General features: G+C 48.5%; 1 protein-coding gene across 2 annotated transcripts in view; it reads right to left on the minus strand.

Moving 5' to 3' along the window:
• Nucleotides 1–458: 458 nt before the first annotated feature.
• Nucleotides 459–25133, minus strand: part of LOC136337601 (ADP-ribosyl cyclase/cyclic ADP-ribose hydrolase 1-like) — a 135328-nt gene continuing 110653 nt past the window's right edge. Inside the window, exons 2-9 of one of the 2 annotated variants that reach the window (XM_066279034.1) lie at nucleotides 19575–20010; nucleotides 13066–13195; nucleotides 9338–9473; nucleotides 7403–7488; nucleotides 4596–4669; nucleotides 2472–2564; nucleotides 2035–2121; nucleotides 459–1205 (exon numbers count right to left, since the gene is read on the minus strand). In XM_066279034.1, the coding sequence (XP_066135131.1) occupies nucleotides 1142–1205; nucleotides 2035–2121; nucleotides 2472–2564; nucleotides 4596–4669; nucleotides 7403–7488; nucleotides 9338–9473; nucleotides 13066–13195; nucleotides 19575–19849 (945 nt within the window). In that variant the 5' untranslated portion in view covers nucleotides 19850–20010 and the 3' untranslated portion in view covers nucleotides 459–1141. Of the gene's footprint in view, nucleotides 1206–2034; nucleotides 2122–2471; nucleotides 2565–4595; nucleotides 4670–7402; nucleotides 7489–9337; nucleotides 9474–13065; nucleotides 13196–19574; nucleotides 20085–25133 lie in introns of those variants that run through there. The other variant, XM_066279033.1, reaches the window with a different exon arrangement.

Genomic DNA, 25133 nt, shown 5'->3' on the forward strand with positions numbered 1-25133 from the left:
CTCCATTGATGTCTCAAGGGATAAAGAGGAGTTAGTGAGAATTCTGGGGTCTTCCACAGACAGTAAGTTTGGACTCTTTGGGGCCACCTCCCCCACCCACAACACATGCCCAGGACACCGGTCCATGGTCTGTCCAGCTGCCCGACTCACTTGACCATGGCGGGGGAGAGGACCCGCTGCCTTGGGCAGCTCTTCGCCCACTTATTCAATTCTGCCTTCAATGCCCACTGTCCAGTGCCGTCCTGTTAACCTCATCATGGTTCTTCGACACAGAAACGGGAGTGATAACCCCTGAGCAAGACTGACCAAGAGAATAAGAGAAATGGACAATCTGAACTGCCAGTATCAGGAGTGACACCAGTTTCACTTCCTCCTCCTTCTGTGGGACACTGAGCACCAGGACCAGGACCAAGCGGAAGAGGAGGAACAAATGTATCTGTTTTGAAGCCATCCAGAAAAAAACACATTCTAGATTCAGTTGCATTCAATTTAATCCAACAGGCAACATCAACATCACAGAGATGTTGGTTAGAGGTAAACTGCCAAGTGAACGGGTAACTTATACCCTACAGAGTATCTTCCCGAGATGACCCATAACCACAGTAGATAAACAGGATAGCTTATCTGGAGAAAGGGCACAGAAATGTATCCTGAGATGTGGTGATTCATCTGGAAATGTCCCATTTTCTGAAGACCGTGGGCATCTGCCTTTCTTTACTGGCCTGTTCCAATAAGAGAGCTCGATGTGCTCACTCTTCAATGGAAGGGTGCTGACAACATATAAATAACACAGAAGTATGTGAACATTAAAACGAGATAACGTAAGAGAGCATTTAAGATCTGGCTCTCTGGCACATGTCATCAGTTTGGCTCAAATCAACTCTTACAAAATTAAAAAAAAATAATTAATAAAAATTGCCATTCTGTCAGATAATAATCTTTTCTTGAATATTAAGAAATGAAAATAAAAACTGTGCCAGTAGCTTGAGATACTATAAAGACTCTGGGGGGTAAAGCTTCCATTTCCGATGCTGACATGATGACGGAGGGTCCCCCGGGCCCTCAGGTCCCCTCCACTGCTTCCCTGCATCACAGCCAGGTCGCCGAGGGCTGGAGGATCTGAAACCTCCATGCAGGTGGCTCACGCTGCAGAACTGCAGAGCGCATGCTCAGGGCTCTTCACACACTGAAGAAGCTTGATGGGCCTGTGACAAGAAAGCAAAGACGGATATCAAGAGGACGTCCAATTCATCGATGGTTCAGTTTTCCTCCCCTGCAGTACAGCATGGAGAAAGAGCCCGGCACCCAGGACTGAATGACTTCAAGGGCGGCCAGTGTAGTTTCATTTGACCCGCAGAGCCATAGAAGTAAATACTGAGGAGAACTGTCCGATGCTCAGATGTGGGATGGAAATGAATGTCTGGCTCTAACAGGGCAGAGATAGGGGCTATGGATGTCGCTGATGACCAAGAAGCAGCACCCTGAGAAAGGACCCCCATATTTTCTTCAGAAGGCCACTGGCTGGGAACACCTTTGGGTCAGGTAGTGGGTGGGAAGGAGAGGGAACAGAGATCGCCATAGGTCACATCCCAGATCACCATCAGGGCCCACGGGAAAATGGCTGCAGAAGGTGACATGGCTATTTCTTCTTCAAGAACAAATTGACCCTGGCCAGTGGCTTAGTGAATAGAGTATGAGCCCAGCATATGAACGTCCCAAGTACGATATCCAGTCAGGACACATGGAGGTAGTGACCATCTGTTTCTCACCCCCTTGCTTTCTCCATTCCCTCCCTCTCCCCCTCTTGCAGCCAGAGGATGAGTTGGTTTGAGCATATCCCTGGGCACTGAGGATGGTTCCTTTGGAGTACATCAGTCTCAGGCACTGAAAATAGCTCGGTACTCGAGCATTGGCCCCAGATGGAGCTGCCAGGTAGAGCCCCATCGGGATACATGTGGGAGTCTGTCTATCTCCCCTTCTATCTCTAAAAACAAACAAACAAACAAAAAAACAAAAGGAAATCAAGTCGATTACCAGTAGTCATCCTGGCAGGTAAATGTAATATTCCTTCTGTTTAAAATCAATTTCAGATCATTTATGGAGCGACTTGAGCAGGAGTGACTGGGAAAGAAAGGAAAAGGTGTTAATATAACAGGGTCATGCGATCATTCTCTGAGTCAATCTATTCACTAGGTAGCAGGTCTTGCACTAAGCCCTGGGATAAGGGGAGGGGGAAACACAGGTCACTTCTGAGAATTCACAGGCCAGCAGGGAAGTGGAAGGTACGCGCTAGGTGGATATCTTATGGGGAAATACAATTGAGAGGCCATTGGGAAGGGCTGAATGTAGAGTAAGAGCCCACTCATTTTCTGAGCCAGTCTTTCCTCACTGCACTCTTGTGATTGTGGGTTCTCTTGTGGACTCTCCTACAGTGACCCTAAGAATATATGGTGCACAGTGGTAACACGTACCTGTGTGCTCCGTCAAGGTCATGCATCACCCAGGCTTGTAATACAGGAACCCTCAGGGGATTCAAGTTGTGGATTTCCACACGTCCGAGAATGCTAAGATGGAAGAGACAAGAAACATTGTCAGCCACAAACTAAATCGTTCAGGCACCCCGGCCCTTTTGAAAAGGCAGGGTGCCATCTGGTAGAACCCACCCTCTGGAACTGACGCCACCTCTCCTCATTCAGCATGACCCTCATTGAATAAGATCCTCAAAAGAAGACCCTTAATCTGTACTTTGTTGTTGATCCTTTAAGTACTTGTTTGTCCAAGAGTGGGCCTTGGACCAACATAACAACATTGGCCGGGTGCTCATGAAATAGCAGCCCCAGAGTCCGCACCCACCGCTGAGCCAGGCTCTGCAGTCGGGCAAGCCAGGTGTCCCACAGGCTCAGCGACATTGCCTGGGGGCTCATGGAATAGCAGCCCCAGGGTCCCCACCCACCGCTGAGCCAGGCTCTGCAGTCGGACAAGCCAGGTGAGCCACAGGCTCAGTGACATTGCCTGGGGGCTCATGGAATAGCAGCCCCAGGGTCCCCACCCACCGCTGAGCCAGGCTCTGCAGTTGGGCAAGCCAGGTGAGCCACAGGCTCAGCGACATTGCCTGGGGGCTCATGGAATAGCAGCCCCAGGGTCCCCACCCACCGCTGAGCCAGACGCTGCAGTCGGGCAAGCCAGGTGAGCCACAGGCTCAGTGACATTGGCTGGGGGCTCATGGAATCGCAGCCCCAGGGTCCCCACCCACCGCTGAGCCAGGCTCTGCAGTCGGACAAGCCAGGTGAGCCACAGGCTCAGCAAGCGGGACATGACTCTGACAGACCCTGTGTCCTGCTCTGACCCCACACTGAGCTCTTCCTCATTGGTCTCTGACACCTGTCACTCCACAGCAGGTACTTAGGCCCCTCCCACCAGATTATGAAATCCACCTTCTCCCCAAAACCCACAAGGGTGAGGTCAAAAGAGGAAGACAAGAGGACATGTGATTCTTCGTAGAGTTAGATATTAAAACAAGACAAAAGGAACTTTAATTTGGGGCACCTGGACTGTTCCTTCCTCCCAGTCCTGCCCTACCCAGGGAAGGATTGAGGAACAAGAACAGAATAGGTTGTCCACGTGGCAAACACTGAACACAGAAGGCAGCAGAGACGGAAGGCATTGGTGTGCCCAAGGGTGTGGATTAAATGAGAGAATAGCTGAGACTCACTGAGCGCTTTCTCTTTCTCAGGCACAGAGCTCAGCACTTTTCATATGTTATCTCAATTAACCTTCATTACCCTGCACATGCTCACTAAAGGACTCAACGAGGTTAAGGGCTCCGCCTGAAAAAGCATCGACCTGGATCACTGAAGTAACCAGTTTGAAATCATGGGTTTGCCCTGTCAAGGCACATACAGCAAGCAATCAATGAACAGCTAACAAGAAACAACTATGAGTTGATGCTTCTCACTCCACCCTCTTCTTTCTCTCCTCTTTCTGTAAAATCACTAAATAAAATCTTTAAAAAGAGAAAGAGAGAGAGAGGTTAAATACCCTGCCTAGAGTCACATATGTCATATGTGAGGACCTCTGCGGTGTTGGTTTTAACTAAATTGCTGACAACACCTGCAAAGAGATAATGAAGGTCAAGAGCCAGCACAGGTCCTGATGTCCCCATAGCAGCTGTAGCACTGGACTGGGACACACGTGTCCACGGAGGAGAGAGGGGTCCAAGGACAGACCTTTGTGGGTGGTGAAGATTTGTACAGACAGGAGGGAGGGGCAGGACAGATGGGGGGACAGCCGGAACAAAGGCAGGAAAGAGCCAGTGTGGAATGTACTGGATGCCCGAGCTGAGAAAATGCCTCCAGGCCTCGAAAAGTCTAGACGGAGCTGGACACAGTGTGGGCACCATTAGGACCCTCAGAGAATTGCACGCAGCGGAGAAGACGGACAAAAACATTCACTTAGGAAGACAAATGTCTCCAAAGAATACAAAAATACTATCTTTTTTAACCCAAATTTTCCGTACTGACCTCAAACATGAGAATTCTGTTTCTGTAGATGAAATATGCAATAGGAGGAAAACAGAACACAAAAAAAATCAGTACCTGCTTTTATCAAAGGTGTTACTGATGGACCCATTGAGCACCACCTGGACCACACCATGGGCATTTTCTGTAAACTTAAAACAAAAAGAAAAAGGCCACAATATGTCAGCACACAAACTTCATCGGCACACCCCAGCGGCGGCCCCCAAAGCAGCTCTCAGCACAAGCTGGGGGAGGGGACAGACTGTGTGGTTCCAGCTCAGGACGCCGGGAGGATAAGCTTCCAGCACAAACCCTGGAGGCTCCGCTTCACAGGAGAGTTCTAGAAGCAGGTGCTCTGCCCTGTGTCTGCACAAGGAAGCTCAACATCACTGCTACTCAACCGCTGACTCAGAAGTCAGCGTGCAGACGAGGAAGAGGAGCATCGCTGGGGGAGGGAGATGAAGGGGCTTGTTTAGTGTCATAAACTGTAGACACCGCACATTTAATGTAGGGCGCAGGACAGAGGATTCAGGGGTAAGGGAAATGGGGACACCACGAAAGGGACACTGAGGCCTGCACAGACACAAGGAGAAATGGGGAATGAATGAATGAATAAATGAATGAATATTAAGCAAGCAGACATTCCGCCAGACCCTTTGCTAGGCGCTGGAGAAGACACAGTGAACAGAACAACGGAATCTACATGTTTCCGCCAGGACGCCCGTCCTCGGGGACCAGCCCAGGTCCCCTTCTCACTCTGTCCGGCCATCTCACAGGGAGGATGAGCTTCCTGCGGGTGTGGCCACCAACACGAGAGCTCCCTGAGGGCAGTGAGCCTGGTGTCCTGCTGCCACTCAGCCCTGGAGCCTGGACACGAACACGTGGCAGAGTGGGCGCCCCTGGAAACCTGTGAAGGGAGGAAGGGCGGGAAAGAGGAAGCAAGAAGCCCAAACCCTCCGTGATGCAGGTGAGGGAAGAAATAGAGGGAACACAGCAGAGGGCAACACAAGCTGGAGGGTGGGTAGGATTCCCCTGGTAGAGGCTTTCTCCTGGCTCAGACCGAGGTCCAGTCCGGCGCAGCTCACAGAGGTAGGGTGCACCTGCGGTCACCTCACCGCTGAGCTCCTACGACTCAGGACAGTGTGGGGACACACTCAGGTGCTTGCCATATAAAATGTGGCTCGGCTTTAAAAGCTATAGGCAACAACACTGCCCCAAAACATATCATAGAGCAGGGGTCCCCAAACTTTTTACACAGGGCACAGGGGGCCAGTTCACTGTCCCTCAGACCGTTGGAGGGCCGGACTATAAAAAAAAACTATGAACAAATCCCTATGCACATATCTTATTTTAAAGTAAAAAAACAAAACGGGAACAAATACAATATTTAAAATAAAGAACAAGTAAATTTAAATCAACAAAGTGACCAGTATTTCAGTGGGAACTATGGGCCTGCTTTTGGCTAATGGGATGGTCAATGTGCTCCTCTCACTGACCACCAGTGAAAGAGGTGCCCCTTCTGGAAGTGCGGTAGGGGCCGGATAAATGGCCTCAGGGGGCCGCATGCGGCCCGCGGGCCGTAGTTTGGGGACCCCTATCATAGAGTGATAAAACACACTTTTCTCAGAAAGAGCAAGAAACTTTTCTCAAAAACAAAACTAAACCATCCATCTGATTGTTTGCAGTGCGTAGTAGGTGCTCAACAAGTATTGGCTAAAGCAGCGGTTCCGAACCTGTGGGTCGTAACCCACAGGTTGAGAACCGCTGGGCTAAAGGAACGCATTCTCAGTGAACATGATAGTGGTGTCTTGTTTAAATTTTGAGGTAGCCCTAGGGGACAGGTGTTAATTTCATCCCCACGTGACAAATGAGGACTCTGAGGGTCAGACGGTGATTAAAGACTCTGTCCGAGTTGGAATGGTCTCCTTACGTCCAATCACAGGCGACCACCTTGACCCTACAGGGTTTTCCTGAGTCTCCTTACGGTGGGTGGGGCCCTCTCTCCTTCCTACCCCACTGACCCTGGATGAGCCCCTTAACCTCTGGGTCTTCATTTCTTCACAACCTTCCGTCAGCACCCACTGTGAGGACTAAATAGGATGACGTAGGTGCAGACCCGGCCCAGGACTTGTCATAAATGGGCAATTGCCACTGCTCTTCAGTGTCTACATTTAATCTGGAGAATTATAAGTAGTGTAGTTTCACCTCCCCCCTCATTTCCCTCTTTTCATTTCTTTTTTCTTCTTTTCTTTCCCTAGTCCACTTGCATGCAAAAGAGTGACTTATAAGAAAAATTAAAATGCACAATAGCAGCTAAGACTGAAGTCAGGAACAGAGGAGGGCAAGGAAGACGGTGAGTATTTCCCAGCCGGGACTGCGGACTGCTGAGGGACAGCGTGGGACCGGCTCCCTGACCGCCGTGCACTGCGCGCACCCAGCAGGCTGCGTACTTCCCCGCAGCCCGCTCTGTCACCTGGACATCGCTGTGACAGCACGGTGCCTACTTCAGGGGTGCCTGTGAGGATGAAAGATGTTAATCCATGAGCAGACCTGAGGGCCGGGCCTGCTCACAGGGAGTGGGCTGCACTTGCAGCTTACTAGGACTCCTCCAGGAATCACAGACTGTGCAACGCCGGGGCCGGAGGGCAAACCAAGCAGCAGATTCCTGGACGCCAGAGCCAAACACTGGGTAAGAGCAAGGATTCTCCAGCCGCAGCGCCGGGCCCTCCATGCTGCCCTAAAAGTCTCTGTGAAAAACTCTGGGATGTACTCAGGAACATATTCCTCAGAGTAGAATCCCAGAAAGAGTTCAAACCAACCACTGACTAGATGACCACTTGTTGCTTTGGTCTCCAAAAGTCTAGAATGTCACTTTTGGTACTTACCCTTTTGGACACCGTGTTCCAGAATACAGAAAGAGTATTGGTTCTGCAGTCTTCCTTCCAGTGTGGACAAGACTCATAGTTCATTTCTAAAAGACACAGTTTATAGAAAATAATCAAAGTGGAAAATAAAAGCAGTAATTAAGCTCCGTTCTTCTCTGACAATTTAATTACAGTGGAGCCATTTCCCAATGACATCACTGCCAAGATGGAGGATGGAGAATGGAGAGGTCTTGACCCAATTTAACTGAGTGCCCTCTGATTCCCATCCAAGTTCTTAGCTTGTCTTCCACATCCCTGTGGGAGACAGGCTGTGAGCTTACAAAGTCCTTATAACCTAGGGTTTAGTTTAAGACTAAGATCTTCCCACCCCGTTGACTGTTGTATGGTGGGAACTGGTACACTCTTATGAGGATTCCAGTTTATGCCTCAGATGTGTGACTTTGTATCAAAGACTTCCTTATTTGCACTATATAATAAAGCAGACCCGGGACTTTGCTTTTGCTCTTACAAGCTATGGGCTGTGCAGAGACCTCCTGATCTCATCCCTTTTCTCTTTGAGGCTATTTCTTCTTTCTGCACCGTTCTCACTCAGGACCTGGACAATGACTAGACACGCTGGTTCACAGTACATCCCAGACAGGAACACTGTGACCAGCTTTGAGTCACATTTCTGGGAAATTGCAGAAAACTCATCAGACACAGACAGGGCCCCAAAGGTATCCCAGGTGCAGGAGAAACCAGAGACCACACTGGGCCCCTCTAATCCTACCTCTCTCCTGTTAACGGCTCCCCCTCCTCCCTCAGCCCCACACGGTGGGCTCAGAGGGCTCAGAGTCTCCACACCCTCCCATCAAGACAGGCTCAGGCCCCGTGAGACACAGCAGCACAGTGCATGCATGCCTGTGCCTAATTTCCATGTCACTTCTCTCAGGGACACTGCCTTAACGAACAGTTTTTAGTTATTTTTGACATATCATTGGCAAATGAGATTGTAAAATATTTAAGATGCACAATGTGATGATTTGATGTACATATATTCGCTGTAAAAAGTTTTCCCCATGTGCAGTTAATTAGCACACCCACCACCTCACAGATTTCTCTTGTGTGCGTGTGCGCGTGTCTGTGAGAGAGCACACGGGTCCCACTCTCAGAACATTCCCGTCACGCTCTTACCGTGCGTCCGCTACAGTTACCGCGCTGTGCACAAGCTCAGACCTCAGTCATCTTCTCAGTGAAAGTGTGTGCCCTACAGCCTGGCCCTGTCTCACCCACCCCTGCGCCTGGCAAACTCTTTCCTACTTTCTCTCTATGAGTTTATTTATTTCATTTTACATTTTTAAATTTCACATATAAGTGACATTGTGCAGTATTTTCTTTCTCTGTCTGGCTGATTTCACTCAGCAAAATGCCCCTCCTATCCATCTGTGTCTTTGGAAATAACAGGATTGCATTTCTTTTAAGGCTGAATGGTCTTCATTGCATATGCATATACCTATGCCTTATTTTCTCCACTCACTGCATTTGACTGCCCAAACACCTGAGTGTTAAGTTCTGGGATAAAGAGATCAATTAGAAGCCCCGCATTCAGAGACCCGCATTCAATGAATAGAATAAACCGGAGACAGATCAGCTGGGGCTGGGGCGCTGGCAGCACCACTGGGAAGGTGGACGTTGAACTTGATTTTGAAGGATGAAGAAGAGCCTGCAGACAGAGACAGAGGAAGGTGCTCCATGCAGAGAGTGCGTGTGCAAAGGCACAGAGGTGTGGTAAAATGTGAGACAAAAGGTGTGCACATGAGCTGGTCTAAGAATAGGTGGCGTCAGGTGGGTACAGGGGCTCTGTCCTCCACACTGATCTTTCTGGGCCCCTGGGCGAGCTCAGAGCCCCTTCATCCCGCACATTGATGGACAGTCCCATCGGGCCCAGGTCCTCACCAGAGGAGACCTTGTCCCCGCACCACGTGAGGCCTTCAGCGATGTACCCCAGCAGCGTGTCCTCCAGTGTGAACATGTCCCTCAGGATCCCTGTGTACTGATGTGCCAGCTCGCTGGATTTGCTCCACAAGACAGTCTAAGAACAAATAAACACAAGCTGTTATTGAGATCAACTTAGTAACCTGGGAAAACATCCACATCTTCTAAATGAAAGACAAACAGATAACAGAGTAAGTCACATATAGTCGGAGTGAGTGTTGTTGAGTGCATGGTTGGGGGGGGTGTGTGTGTGTTCTAGGTCACAATGTAAAATGAGCTTATTATTATGGGTGGCAGAAAAATAAAAAAACTCTGAAAGCTACAGATCAAAATGTTTTAATAAACGCAGAATTGGAACACATCTGGAGGAGGCATTAGGAAGTCAAAAAATGTCTAAAGTTATTTGCAAAATAATTTTGTCTACATGCTACGTCTTTTTTTGGAGAAGTGCTCTGTTTTAAAGAGAGCTCCATAGCCCCTGCTTCCTTTTCCAAAATTCCCATATCCCCACAAAAAAAATAAGGAAAGAAAGAGGGGCACCCTGGCTGGTTGGCTCAGCGGTAGAGCGTCGGCCTAGCGTGTGGAGGACTGGGGTTCGATTCCTGGCCAGGGCACACAGGAGAAGCGCCCATTTGCTTCTCCACCCCTCCGCCGCACCTTCCTCTCTGTCTTTCTCTTCCCCTCCCGCATCCAAGGCTCCATTGGAGCAAAAATGGCCCGGGCGCTGGGGATGGCTCTGTGGCCTCTGCCTCAGGTGCTAGAGTGGCTCTGGTCGCAACATGGCGACGCCCAGGATGGGCAGAGCATCGCCCCCTGGTGGGCAGAGCGTTGCCCCTGGTGGGCGTGCCGGGTGGATCCCGGTCGGGCGCATGCGGGAGTCTGTCTGACTGTCTCTCCCTGTTTCCAGCTTCAGAAAAATGCAAAAAAAAAAAAGAAAGAAAGAGGGAGGGACGGAGGGAGGGAGGGAGGGAGGGAAGAAGGAAGAAAAGAAAGGAAAGAAGGAAGGAAGGGAGGAAGGGAGGGAGGGAGGGAGGGAGGGAAGAAGGAAGAAAAGAAAGGAAAGAAGGAAGGGAGGGAGGAAGGGAGGGAGGAAGGGAGGGAGGGAGGAAAGAAGGAAGAAAAGAAAGGAAAGAAGGAAGGGAGGGAGGAAGGGAGGGAGGGAGGGAGGAAAGAAGGAAGAAAAGAAAGGAAAGAAGGAAGGGAGGGAGGAAGGGAGGGAGGGAGGGAGGGAGGGAGGGAGGGAGGAAAGAAGTAAGAAAAGAAAGGGAAGAAGGAAGGAAGGGAGGAAGGGAGGGAGGGAGGGAGGAAAGAAAGAAATAGGAGAGAGGGAGGAAAGAAAGAAAGAAAAGAAAGAAAGAAAGAAAGAAAGAAAGAAAGAAAGAAAGAAAGAAAGAAAGAAAGAAAGAAAGAAAGAAAGGAAAGAGAGAGAGAGAGAGAGAAAGAAAGAAAAGAAAAGAAAGAAAAAGGAAAGAAAATGAGGTCCTGGTCGGTTGGTTCAGTGACATAGCATCCGCCTGGTGTGTGAAAGTCCCAGGCTCAATTCTTGATCAGGGCACACAAGAGAAGCACCCATCTGCTTCTCCACTCCTCTCCTTTCTCTCTCTCTCTTTCTCTCTCTCTTTCCTCCCACAGCCATGGCCTGATTGGCTTGAGCAAGTTGGCTCCAGGCACTAAGGATGGCTCCATGGCCTCCACCTCAGGCGCTAAAAAATTACTCTGGTTGCAAATGGAGCAAAGGCCCCAGATGGGCAGAGCATCGCCCCCTGGTGGGCTTGCTTGGTGGATCCCGATCAGGCACATGCAGGAGGAGTCTGTCTCTGGCTCCCGCTTCTCAATGAAAAAAAAAGAAGAAAAGAGCAAATACAGTGAGTTTTTTTCAGGGTGTTTTGCAAAGGCACAAAAAGCTAAATTTCAGTACACCCTTCAGCTCCATGGACCTTCTCATTTTGAATCAGAGGCCATGGTGCTGTGGTTGGAAGCCCAGGCCCCCGAGTCACGTGTCCTCATGAAGCCCGGTGTCACTGCTTTGAGCTGCCTGACCTGGGACAACCACGGCATCGCAGAGCCCCACTGTCCCGGCTGTAAAATGGTAACAGGAAGAACTGTGGGAAAATCCCGGGATGCGGAGATTCAATGAGACACTGCGAGTAAAGTGCCAGGTCCCGTGTGGGGCTCAGCCCTTCCCTCGCACTGTCGCCCGGGTGTTTATTACACGGGGCTCTTCACCAAGGGCCCTGTGCTTGTGCGCCCTGCAGGGGCCCCACGATAACCCCAGCTCTCTCCCGGTGGGAAGATGGTGACTTGGGGCATGGTGCACTGCCCCTATCTTGCTGACTTCAGAAAAGATTCACTCCAGGACAGACTCTCCCAGTATAATCAGTGTATTAGAACCCAGGCCTGTCTGGCTCCAAACCCCGTGCCATTTAACCAGTCACTTTCAGGATGGTCCAACCTGAGGAGGTGCTGGTCCCCTAAGCTCCCCAGGGTGCCCTCTTCTCTCTGGTGGGATGGGCACGGAGTCACTGCCCTGCTTCTCCCACAGGACAGCAAATGCAAACGGGTGTCATTGTGGTTGTGGTTGCTGTTGTATCACCGGAGGTCAGGGGAGGGCATTGTAATTATTGAGGTTGGGCTGGATTTGTTTGGGTTGGATTGGTTTCCTGTTAAGTTTGATTTGCCTGACTTGTTTTTTGGGTGTTTTTTTTTTTTCTGAAGTAAAAGTGGGTGGCAGGCAGACAGACAGATTCCTGCATGCCTACCAGGATCCACCCAGCAAGCCCACCAAGGGGCGATGCTCTGCCCATCTGGGGCATTGCTCCCTTGCAACTGGAGCCATTCTAGCGCCTGAGGTGGAGGCCATAAAGATGTCTTCAGCACCCGGATCAACACAGCTTTAATGGATCCTTGGCTGTGGGAAGGGACGAGAGAGACAGAGAGGAAGGAGAGGGGGAGGGGTGGAGAAGCAGATGGGCACCTCTCCTGAGTGCCCTGGCCGGGAATCGAACCTGAACTTCCACATGCCTGGCTGCTGATGCTCTACCCCTGAACCAGCCAGCCAGGGCCTGTTTTGCCTGATTTTTTTTTTTTTCTGAAGCTGGAAACGGGGAGAGACAGTCAGACAGACTCCCGCATGCACCCAACCGGGATGCACCCGGCACGCCCACCAGGGGCGACGCTCTGCCCACCAGGGGGCGATGCTCTGCCCCTCCGGGGCGTCACTCTGCCACGACCAGAGCCATTCCAGTGCCTGGGGCAGAGGCCAAGGAGCCATCCCCAGCGCCCGGGCCATCTTTGCTCCAATGGAGCCTTGGATGCGGGAGGGGAAGAGAGAGACAGAGAGGAAGGAGGGGAGGGGGGTGTAGAAGCAAATGGGTGCTTCTCCTATGTGCCCTGGCCGGGAATCGAACCCGGGTCCCCCGCACGCCAGGCTGACGCTCTACCGCTGAGCCAACCGGCCAGGGCCTTTCCTGATTTTAACCAAGAGTCCTTCTCTGCTGTGTGCTCCCGTTTCTCTCTCTTACTCCCCCGTCCTAAATCCCAATCACATCTCGGTCTCCTGTTTGCCCCACAGACTCACCCCTCCAACCACACCTACTCCTCTTCCTTCATCCTGGTCTACATTTGGTCCTGTGACCGCTTCTCTCTGGCTTCCAGCCTCCGTGGACAAACCAAGAACCTGACCCGGTTACCTTGTGGCAGGGAACGCTTTGATTGGTCAGCTCCATCAGCGGCTGGTAGTCTTGTTCCGTGGAGCCACAGGGATCCTTGGAAAGGAATGCATTCATGAACGCCTCCCCTATCTTGTGGCAGTCTTTATGTCTGTGAGATGAAACACGAGAAACAAAATAAATCATGAATAATGAGGTTGCAAACATATCCTTGGAGAATAATTACCCTCTCCCACAAACACTGTCCTGTAGGACGCATTTACTGAGTACTGTGTAATCCCTATATACAATCTCGCCTAATCTGTACAACACACTTATGGGTGAGCATTACCCTTCCTGCCCTACCAAGTCCCTGCCCGCATGGAGCTCATCCTCTGGTTAGAGAGATAGATAGAATAGAGACAAGCTGGTAAGTTAACAAAATAAGCACAGATGACTGTGAGTACGCAGGAAATCGACAGGGCTGTGTGACGGACCGCTGTGGGGAGGCTGGTCAGCAGCGCTCTCCCTGAGAGATCGTGTAAGCTGCAGCTAAATGATGAGGAAAAGTGCATTCCAGTCCAAGGGTACTGCACATGCAAAGGCCCTGAGACAGAGAAGAACTGGCTGATTTGGTGGAATAAGAGACAAACGGCATCACTGTGGTGTAAAGAAACCAGGGTGGGGCGGGGTGCTGAGAAGTCAAGTCAGGGAAGAATCGAGAGGGAGATCACTTGAAACTTTTGGACCAAAGAAAAGATTGCAAATTTTACTCTAGTTACAATGGGAGGCCATTCGATGCTTTTAAGCATGAAACTGACTTCATTTGAATTTGTGTTTGAAAAATCTCTCTGGAAAATTCTGAACTGGCCCCACAGTGAAAGAAACATGTCAGAAATGGAAATTCTAACAGCAGGTCCCTTTCAAACATCTCCTGGTGGCTAGAAGGCCGGCAGCCCAGGAGGAACTAACGGGGATTGTACAGGGTGCTGGAGAAGACAGCAGGTGGAACTTCCTTTGTGTACGTGTGTTAACACATGCGCGGAAGCCCAGCACTCCCTCAGGGCAACGACGTGGGTTTCCACTGGGACAGTCCAGTCATCAGGGTCAGGACAAGCCCCAGCCTTTGCAGCAGGCTGCTCCTCAGAGAAATGAGGACCTCAGATCCCGGAGGGGTGGCCATTTCCCTGCATCACATGACAAGTTGAAGACCAGGACAGGGCACAGGTTTTCCCAGATGACAGGTACAGTGAGTGGGGTAAGAAGGGATGGGACAGAAAGCCTTAGGCTGTGACAGCTATGGCAATGGTGAAGGACCAGATATCCTTGGCGGCTAGACCCATCTTGTATGCCATCAGCCTACGTCAGGGTCATAACATCATGCTGTCATCTCTCTCCAAACCTACACCCTTCCCACAAGTAATTGTACTTCAGTCCCGTCAATAACGCGACATCAGCATTACTGGGCTGCTCGCCAGAGAGAGCTCAGAGACCTTCAGTCCTGTTTCTAAAGCACGTAGATCTCGAGGGTGATTACACTCACTCGGTGAATTTTCCTGCTGACAAGTCCTGCAGGACAGGTTGTCTTGGCCCAAAGAAAACAAGCAGGTTCATTCAGTTATTTCTCAAATTTGGTTACTGGAGTCAGCAGTGAAGGTCAAGACTGCCACCTTGTGATGAGGTGATTAGTGAGACTCCTGATTTTCTCAGCAGTCTTCAAATTAGAAGACTCTTCAGGCCAAAGGAAAGCTTAGAGCTCATCAATTCATTAAACTGGAAGATATTCATTGTGATAGGTACATTTTTAAACATGTAGGATATACATGTAAGCAAGCAAAGATCCCGTCCTTGTGGGAGTTTACATTCAATCAGAGGCAGACTCCGGCGAACAATAAATAAGTTATAGAGTACCCTAGAGATATGTAAGTGCCATGGGAAAAAAATTAAAAATAGAGTAGGATAAGTGTGTCAGGAGCAACCCAGAGGGTGGTGGCAGTGTTTACAATTGAACAGGGTTGACAGTAGATGACATTTGAGTAAACAACTGGAGGAAGTGCAGGACTCAGTCATACAGACAGCTAAGGGAACAGCATTCTGGCCAGAAGAAACAGCCATAGCATAAGTCATGATGTCTAATATGTTCAAGGAATGCCAAAGAATCCAGTGTGGCTGCAACAGAGTGAGCAAGGCGGAGAGTGGGAACAAATGGACTCAGAAGGATAAGGATGGCAGCCTGAGCAGGACCTCATAAGCCACTGTAAGGAACTTGTCCTCTACTCGTGGTGAACTGTGAACTGTGGAGCCATGGAGACTTCTGTCACAGGAGGTATAGGAAGTCACTGACAAGACAAAGGACTTCTCTGGTTGCTTTGTTGAGTGTGGTCTGAAAGAGGGAAACGACAGGGGCAGGCAGAGCAGTCATCTGGGCAGGTGCTGATGGTCATTCGGACCAGTGTGGTAGCAGTGACGATGGTCAGAACTGGTAGATTCTTGATTCACTGTAAATATCCTAATGGACTGGATTTTGGATGTTAAGGAGTCAATGATAATTCCAAGGGTGGGGACCAGAAACAACGGAAGGATGGAGTTGCTGTTTAGATGAAGTAGGCTTTAGGTGGAGGTGGCATTGATCACGCGTTCAGTTTGGGACACAATGAGTTTTAAGCATCTATTACATATGCAAGTGAAGCTGTCGAACAAATAGATGGGTATATGAGCCTGATGTTCTGGAGAAATAAAGCCATGAAACTACCCAAACCTTCAAAAAGACCAAGAAAACAAGATGACAAAGAACTAAGTCTTGATACCAACATAAGCGGCTGGGAGAAGAAACCAGGAGAGACTGAAAAGAGACTTCTAGGGACACAGGACAAGAACAGAGAAGATTGAGTTATGCTGGACACCGGGTGAAGAAAGTACATTAGGCAGGAAGACGTGATTGATGGTGTCAGACGCTCTTGCTTAGTCAAGGAATATGAAGACTGAGAACTGACCGTCTGAATTCTCACCAAGGAAGTCGTGTCAGGAGCTGTTTTCATTTGCAAATGCAAGGCCTATCTTTTTGTTATTGAATCCTAGATTGTTGATTTTTCCTTTACACTTAATAATGTATTTTATAAATTTATTTTGGGGAAAGATCCTGGGAAAAACATACCTCAATGAGTGTATCACTAAGAAAGCAATATCCTGGATAATATTCTCATGCCCCTCCTCTCATCCCCATTTTAAGCCTGAACACATCTTCTCCTACAATGTTAAGCAAGCCCGTTCCTTACTAATTATCATCTATTGGAGTGGAAATTATCTTAAAACTGCAAAGCAAAACAAGTTAGCAAAAGAAATTAAACGTCAAAGTCTGAATCATTCTATACAGTCACTTGTAACCCTTTACTTAACTTCTTATATTCATGAAAATTTATTTACCATTATTACACTATATGATTGCTATAACCATAAGCTTCTAAAGTAAATTTATATTAACAAACACAATTTTATTTATTTTATATTTCCATTCTTTTGTTCAATAAATACAAAGTGCTTGTGAAGCACCAGGCAGGCTACCAGGCATCTAACTGGAAAAAGCAAAATTTATTCTAGAGGGAAAAACACAAAATAAAGGTAAATTAAAATGCAACTTCAGTAACACCTTCTTTTATCATGCTGGCAAAAATAAAAAAGTCAAAAAATCCCCCCAAATTTCAAAACAACCTATGTAGCAAAGTTATGGAGAAATAGAAATTCTCATTGCCCCAGGAAGGGAATCATCTCATACAAAGAAATTGGCTATGTTTTCTAAATTAAAATGGTGATTATATTCTTTAAACTAGTGATTCCACTTCCAGGATTCTGTCTTAAACGCACAGGATTTCAATGAAGCACGTTCTGTAATGTACCGCCAATGTTTTAAAACAATCTAATTGTCCATCCCTATCAGTCTAGACATGGTTTTTAAAAAGTCCATAAAATGGACTACTATGTAACCTAGAAGGAGACTACACCAATTATCCAGGTACATTGGTAATGGGGGGGGGGGACACAGAAGAGAGGATGTGTGTGTGAGTTGGGAGTGAATATAAACGTATATATTCAGAGAACATTTCTGGAAAGACACAGGGAAAACAAATAGCATTGTTTGCCTCAGAGAAAGAAGAAAAGGAAATTGAGGGAAGAGATGTTTTTATTTTCTTCTGTAATATTTTATTTCTTTAAAAACTGGAAAAAGGATCTGTAAAGAATATGGAAAAAAATTGTTAACACTGCATAAGGACTAAGTAGATATTTGTAATATTATCCATAGGTATTTTAGCATATTTGATACTTTCATAATTGAACAGTTTTTAATTTTAAAGTAGAAAAAATGAGAGAGGATACTGACAGGGGAAGAAGGAATATGGAAGAGGGAGAAAAGGTCCCTTGAGTGGAAAGAACGAGGAAGACTAGACCTGGAGAAAACAAAAGTCTGTTCCCAGCCATAAATTGGTATGTTTATACTGGGGTTAAAAGGTACCTTTAAAATATTATACTCAGAGTATTAAAATGTGAAAACAAGTCCCCAAAATGAGATCACTTGATCAGCTGGATTTTGCTCTATGTCTCAAACATTCCTTTTGGAATTCTAAATCTCTATGTCTTGGCCAAGTCCAATATGCCTTGGGTTCATTTCAAATGTCCCTTAAAACCAAGCTTTACGCCTGAGCAGGCGGTGGTGCAGTGGATAGAGTGTAGGACTGGGATGGGGAGGACCCAGGTTCGAGACCCCGAGGTTGCCAGCTTGAACGCGGGCTCATCTGGTTTGAGCAAAGCTCACCAGCTTGGACCCAAGGTCACTGGCTGAAGCAAGGGGTTACTCAGTCTGCTGAAGGCCTGCGGTCAGGCACATACGAGAAAGCAATCAATGAACAACTAAGGTGGCGCAATGCGCAACGAAAAACTAATGATTGATGCTTCTCATCTCTCCGTTCCTGTCTGTCTGTCCCTGTCTATCCCTCTCTCTGACTCTCTCTGTCTCTGTAAAACAAACAAACAAACAAGCAAACAAAAGCTTTACTAACTCCTTTAAAACATCCAAACCCCAAATAGGTAGATAAGTTCTTACCATGCGGGTGTATCATGTTTGCTGCGTTTTAGTAGGAAGTGAAAAACTGAGCTTAGCAAATTTTTAAGGGTTAGAATATAGAAGAAATTGGAATTATGTTTATAAATGGCAGTATGTCATCATTTCTCATGGCTGAGTAGTAGTCCATTGTCTATCCGCACCACATCTTCTTTATCTAATCCTCTCCTCAGGATGAGGCCATCGCTTTCAGTGGGTACTGAGGTAGTGACTAATGACCAAGCAGGGGATGTCCAGGTAAGTGTGAGTGGGGGAAGGCTAACAGGCCTGATGCGGGTGGTCAAGCAGAGGAATGCTATCAGTCAAGATTCCTGCAGGAACTGTTAGGGGAACTCCGCTGGCGCCAGGTCACCTAAAGTTCCACGTGGCTAATTGAGACCCAAACCTGACAGAAACGAACCTTTAGCCCAGGGGAGGCGGGGAGCATAGAGGCAGGAAGCGGGAAATGGGGTGCAGGTGCGGCTCACCGCGCCCAGTCCCCGGACTGCAGGTGTTTAGGCGCGAAATTGTGCAATCTCAAACTCACAGCATAAAATCGCGGCTCTTCCTGCGACCTTCGGCAGCCTAAGAAGCAGCTTTCTCCTTCCCTGCGCGATCTACTTCATGTACAACTGCAAAGATGTGTTCTCAGCTGCAGTCAAGCCCTGGGAATGGCAGTCAAGACAGCGGGTCCCTTGGGGTAGTGGGGGTGGGGTGGGGGTCGGAGATGAGTAGCCAGCAGGGAGGGTGCAGGAGGAACCATCTCTTAAGATCCCACAGCCTCCTGTGGATGGTGTTCCCAGGGTTTGGACAGATTCATCAAGCTGATTCCCGCTACCGTGTTAGTTACAGCTCAATTGTTACAGTTATTGCTTTGTTTTGTCTGGTTAATGAGTTTTCTGGCCACATTCATTTCACGAGGCGCAGGAGGAGTCGGGTGCTGTTTTCTGTTAGAGAGTGAAACTCCGTGCAGAGGTCTGGCTCTGACGCCATCCCTCCACCTCAAGCTCCGCAAACCACTTCAGCTGGTGTCCTCTGTAACCGTTGGGGCACTTTCAGTCAGAAACGGTGAACGGAAACCCAGTGCAAAGTAGAAATCTCCACCAAACCGCACCCCATCTCTGCGCGCGGCCGCGGAGAGTCTGGTTCCCGCAGCGGGGCCGTGAGCGCCCAGGGCGGCTGCGGGTCAGGAGGAGCTTTGCCCAGAGGGCTGCCTTCTGGACCAAGTGGTCCCCGCGGGCAGCGGCCCGCGCGCTCCAGGGCACCGCTGCCCGCCGCGCCGAACTGCGAGTCCGGTACTGGGAACCCAGCACTGCCCAGCGGCTCTCAGCTGTCCCGAAACAGGACCTGCTTTGTTACGGCAATCCGGACAGCTCCCCGCCGCGCCCTGCCCGCCGAGCCCACCGCGCGCTGTACCCACCGGGTCGTGCAGAGCAGCGAGTCCTCGCCACCCACTCACCTCAGTTCCGGGCGCAAGACTTGAGTGTAGGTGTAGCACCGTCCCAGGACGATCTCGGAAAAATGGGGTGTAGACCCCATGCCCTTCCACTCCTTGTGCTTGGGCGCCTGGGGCCACAGGACTCGGACCACCGCTGCGGTGACCACCAGCAGCACGACACCAAGAATGGTGATGCCAAGACAGACCTTGGTTTTCGTGGAGAGGCTGAGTTTGCCGCAGTGTTCGTCCCCGGGCACCGGGCTGAATCCGTGGCTGTGGTTGGGCATGGGGTCCATGCAGGGTAGGGCCCGACGAAGTCCGAGGAGAGGCTAGACTGGAGGCTGGGCTGGAAGGGTGGAGAGCGCTGCCTCTTAATGTGCCTGCTCCTTATCTTTCACTTGCCTTTTCTCAGCTTCCTTTCCCACCCCCACGCCGTCCTTCAGAGCTCTCCCGCTGGCTGCAACAGTAAAGACTGAAAGAACTTAAAAAGAGTTTAAGGAAAGAGGGGTAGCAGCTACCCTGATCTTATCCTTCAGATGGCTGAATAACATACTGTGTCTTCTTTTATTTTACTCATTTTACCGGCCGGGGGGTGGGGGGAGGCGGTGGAACAGGAAGCATCAACTCTCATATGTGCCCTGACCAAGCAAGCCTGTGGTTTCCAACCCATGAATTCAGCGTTCCAGGTCCACGCTCTCCACTGCGGCAGTGGTTGGTTCCAAACCCTTGACTATGCGTACATATGAACACACAGGGAGCAACTATGAGTTGATGCTTCTGGTTTCTTCCATTTCTCTTCCTCCCCTCCCTTCCCTTCCCTTCCCTTCCCCTCCCTTCCCCTCCCCTCTCCTCCCCACTCCTCCCCTCCCTTCACCTCTCTAAAAATCAATGAATAAAATCTAAAAACAAAGAAAGAGGAAACCATTCCACACTGTATGTTCTTGCACCTGTCAATTGGTTCCCTTAATCAGCCTTGGACTTTACTGGTCAGCATATCTGCTCCCTGGAAAAGAGGAAGGCTGGCCGCCCGCCCAGGTACCTGTGCACAAGCAATCCTTTCTCCTGCAGAGCAAAGCTCTACCTCTGCTCTGTGCACTGACAAGTTCCTGCTCAGCCCCTGTAAAGGCTCTGCCTGAGCCTTACCCCTTCTGGCAAGTGCCATGCTGGTAAAGCTCTGGGTTGAAACTGAGTTCAACCTCACCCAGTGACTGTACGAGGTCACTTGACCTCCCTGTGCTTCAGATGTAAAGTGGGGCCGATGGCAGTACCCACGTCATGGGTGATTATGAGGATGGAGTTCATATTTACAGCATGTTTAGCATAGTGCCTGGCACACGGAAAGCACTCAGTAAATGTCTGCTCTTCCTGCCTGCTCTGTGAGCACGTGGACAGGATGCCAATCCGCCTTCCGTGGGTTGTGCCTAGAAAAGTATCTGGCATGCAGGGAGCACTCTAAGTGGTGGGTCAATAAATTATCGAATGGCTTTACCCAGACATCTCCTGCCTCTCCTCTCTCAGGGTTCCTTAGCACCGGGAACCCCAGGTACAAGGGCTGTGCTTGATGACTGAATAAACGAACAGATGACCAACCAGAGTTTTATATTAACACCCACTATTCCATGCATTCCAAACTGGATTCATAGGGCTGTTCTCACAATTCCAGATCTGAACAAAATAATGTGGAAATGGGATGAAATGTTGGATTTTCCTTCAGGTTCATCTCCCTGACCTCTGACCTGGCTGTGTTTTCTAACTTCATCTCCACATAGTCTTGAGCCTGAACTGTCTTCCCTATTGAATGATACGCAAAGTCCAAAATCACTTACAGTGGAACAGAGCTTGTCACCCACTGCTTATTGAACTGAGCTATCTGATATTAATAGTTTTCTGTCTTGTAGAATGAATAAAACATTTTTTAAGACCGGACAGAAAATCAACTCCTTTAAAAAAAGTATTTGATTTTGATAATAAATATAATAAGTACACATGGAATAAAAGTCAAATAGAACAAAATGAATCTGTGGAACATTCTTTCTCCTGCCTGGACACCCTCTTCCCATGTTAATGAACAGGCAGCCTTCTATGTGCACACATGAACACAGAGAGAAGGCTTCACTGTTTCACTACATTTATGGCACATGGCACTCTCTGTTGTGCACCTGGTCTATCTCAATTTGTGATGTGTTTAGCATTTATGGTTCCACCTAAATCCTGACCCACAGAACCTCCCTTGTATGTGTCATGGATTATTTAACGAGCCCCATATCGATGACAGCTCGGTTTCCACCCCTTTGTTAGAACATTAAATACTGGAATAAATATTCTGTGTCCACATGGTTTTCTACATGTCCACATTCATACACTCCTCAAAGTAGACTTTCTGAGTCAAACGGCACAACCATTTACATTTTGTATGGTATGGCCAATCAAAGAGGTCACACCAGTTCCTACTCACACCAACAGACTTACACCTTCAGATTTGTTTTGTCTTAATTTCTGGGTATGAACCAGCAGTGACTTGGGAGCACTTCAGCTTTTAGTCTCTCTTTCTGTTCAGAGTAACAAAGACTTGGGAAAATACATTTTCAGAGAACCGTGTCATCCTTTGCCTGGCAAAGTCACATGGGTGGTGAACCCTCTCATTGTGTCCTGTTTTCTGCAAGTAAAGTGTTCAGCTACAAATGCCGAGTCCTCGTAAGCCCTTGGGGAGAGAGATTGCACATGCACAGAGACGTCATCACCTCCCTGCACTCACCCTGACCGGGCCATGATTTGGGGAAAGTTACACTTTTTCAGTTTTCTTCTCATCAGTCAAATGGATACAGTAGAATTCTTCCTCAACAGGTTCAAGTGGGGACTAATTGGGGTAATATTCACACCTAGAACAGGTTGGACACTCGACTCATAATAATATTATTATTATGGACCTATTTTCACATAGTTACAAAACACTAAGGCTCTAAAAATGACATATTCTGATATTCACTCATTCGACACATATTAAGGACCAGCGCTTGGCAGGCGCCATGCAGCTTGCTGGGGACACAGGAGCAGACTGGCCTGGACGAAACCAGTATAGGGCAGTTAGGTCAGGTAGACCAGAGTGGGCTCTGCTGCTCGTGCAAGGAACCAAACTCCTCTGAACGACAAGTTTCTCTTCTGTAGAGCGGGCTGAAAAATTTCTGCCGGCATCACTGAATCACTCTGAGGATTGAATCAGGAGAAGCATGTGGAGAACCTAGCTGAGTGTCTGAGGTCTGCAGAGAGCGCTAGCAAGTGTCCATCAAATAAGCACCAATATGGGGACGGCTGTGTACAGGCAGGAGATCGAATATGTCCCAGTAGGTAACAGGAAGTCTTAGCAAAGATGGTGACACTAGATCAGGCTGCTGACAGGCAAGCAAGGATTTCAAAAACTGGGGAAAGTCACTTAAGCAGAACAGGAAGAAAAATTGCAGTGTGGGTGCTGGGACATCTGAACACCAGAGAAGTCATTTCCCGGCCACGCAGCCAGGGAGCAGAAGTGCTGGCCCTGGAATGACATTTCCTTGCTTAACTTCATTAGTCATTTTCAAATCATTCAGATAATATCACATTTAAAAAATTGAAAGTAGGGAATAAAGAAGAATGCTGCCTCTATATCAAAACCCAAATCCAACTACCATTAACATTTTGGTGTCTATCTTGACCATCTTTTTTCTAAACTTTGACAGCTTTAAAAGTAGTTACAACAGCCCTGGCCAAGTAGCTTAGTTGGTTACAATGTTGTCCAGATCCACCAAGGGTGTGGGTTCGATCCCTGATCACAACACATTCAAGAATCAACCAATGAATGCATAAATACATGGAAAAACAAAGCAATGTCTCTTTCCTCCCCTTTCTATCACTCCAAAATCAATCAATAAAAAAAAAGGTTTAAAGTACTTATAAACATATACTACTTGGTAATAGATACATGTTTCATATATATGTATATCTAAATATATAAATTACGCTCTTTCCACTTCAGTCTGCATACGTGATCCTGACCAACCACGTCTCCTCTCCCAGAACAGAGAACCCAGGCTCCAATCCTAACTCTCCGTGCCTTGGTAGCTCTTTGAGCATCTTATCCTGGGATCTCCCGCGTCTCAGGTTTGCTGTTAGCACCCGTGAGTATACTTATAAAACAAAGAGCCAACAAATTCCCTTGTAAAGCACTAAAAATGGGGTCCCTGTCTTCACACCTCCCACATAAAAGTCAGCTTTACGAGAATAAGGCCACTGCCCGTGTTTGTCCACCACTGAGCCCCTGACACTGGCACCATGCCTGGTATGCAGTTAGCGCTCAAGTCAGGCGTGCAGATTGAACAACTCCGGCTGCCACAGTTCAGACTCAGCGACTGCAGACCGAGTACCCACCAGGGATAGAGAAACGTATAGGTCCTGGGTCTACGTCAGACTCAGCAGCTACAAGCCAACCATCAGCAAGCATCTGTTGTCCATCTGCTGAGTAGTGAACCACGGTGTTCAAGGGAGAAGAGGACAGAGGCTACAATTAAACGCATAATTCTTTCTCCGCTTTCCACAAAGGTTGCGAGCGTACTGAGTGTCAACGGCTTGTGCACGATACCCTACAACACTGTCATCATGTACACGCTTTCTGATTCCCATGTTCCAGATGAAGAATCAGAGGCTCAGATTGGCAAAAGTTAGTTCACCAAGGGGGTTTTGAGCCCCGACAATCTTATTTCAAACCTGCCCAACGAACCCTACCTCTGTGACATTAGGAAATGGATACTTAATGGGCACCCACTATGCCTGGGTCCAGGGGTTGACAGCCTCAAACTGTTCTTACACAGAATTTATGGTTCAAAGTGGAAACCTTAAGAAACATGTTCTTGGCCGTGAGTCCATGACAGCTGTGAGCAGAGCATCTCTGGAACCTAGGGGTGGACCCGTTTGCTTGGAAACATGTTTTGTTCTCCTCACATCAGAGTACCATGACCAGCGGAAGGGCAGATAGATGTCAAATCTCAACAACCACAGAAAGTGTGCTCACTGATGTCAAACCAGCCACAGCCGGCAATCTGTTTTTTCTTTTTTCCTAGCTGTCTTGAAAGAAGGGAAGCTGTGTGATCTCTCCTCCCACATCCCGAAACTGAGCTTGCAGAACCCTGTATTCACTCTGTGGGCTGTACAGTCAATGAGACAGGGACTAACAGGACTAGAAGATTGCCTTGGAGTGCTTTAAGTCACTTGGGCTGCGGACCCTTCCCTGCAGTGCATGGCTTGCTAGTCTAGTCAGTCTGGGTAGAGACCTCAGTTCAGAGGAACTCTGTTGTGGACCGGTAATGGCAAAAAGCCATTATAGATTCAAGGCTTGGCAGGGGGCTTAAGTTCTACCCCCTCCATCTCCATATTTGGCTTTGATGCTCTGTGTTTGCACCCACTCCCCTTCCTTCCTTGGGTTGCAGGAAGCAATATACATACCCTTCCTCTGACTCTTTGTTTTCAGATGTTTGTAAAATTCACTAATGTATACTGTTTTTGCCTTGGGAGAGTTCCTGTCTTAGCCTTTGATGTGCAACTTTGTATCAG

The sequence above is a fragment of the Saccopteryx bilineata genome, chromosome 5, assembly GCF_036850765.1.
Source record: "Saccopteryx bilineata isolate mSacBil1 chromosome 5, mSacBil1_pri_phased_curated, whole genome shotgun sequence".
NCBI classification, from domain to species: Eukaryota; Metazoa; Chordata; class Mammalia; order Chiroptera; family Emballonuridae; genus Saccopteryx; species Saccopteryx bilineata.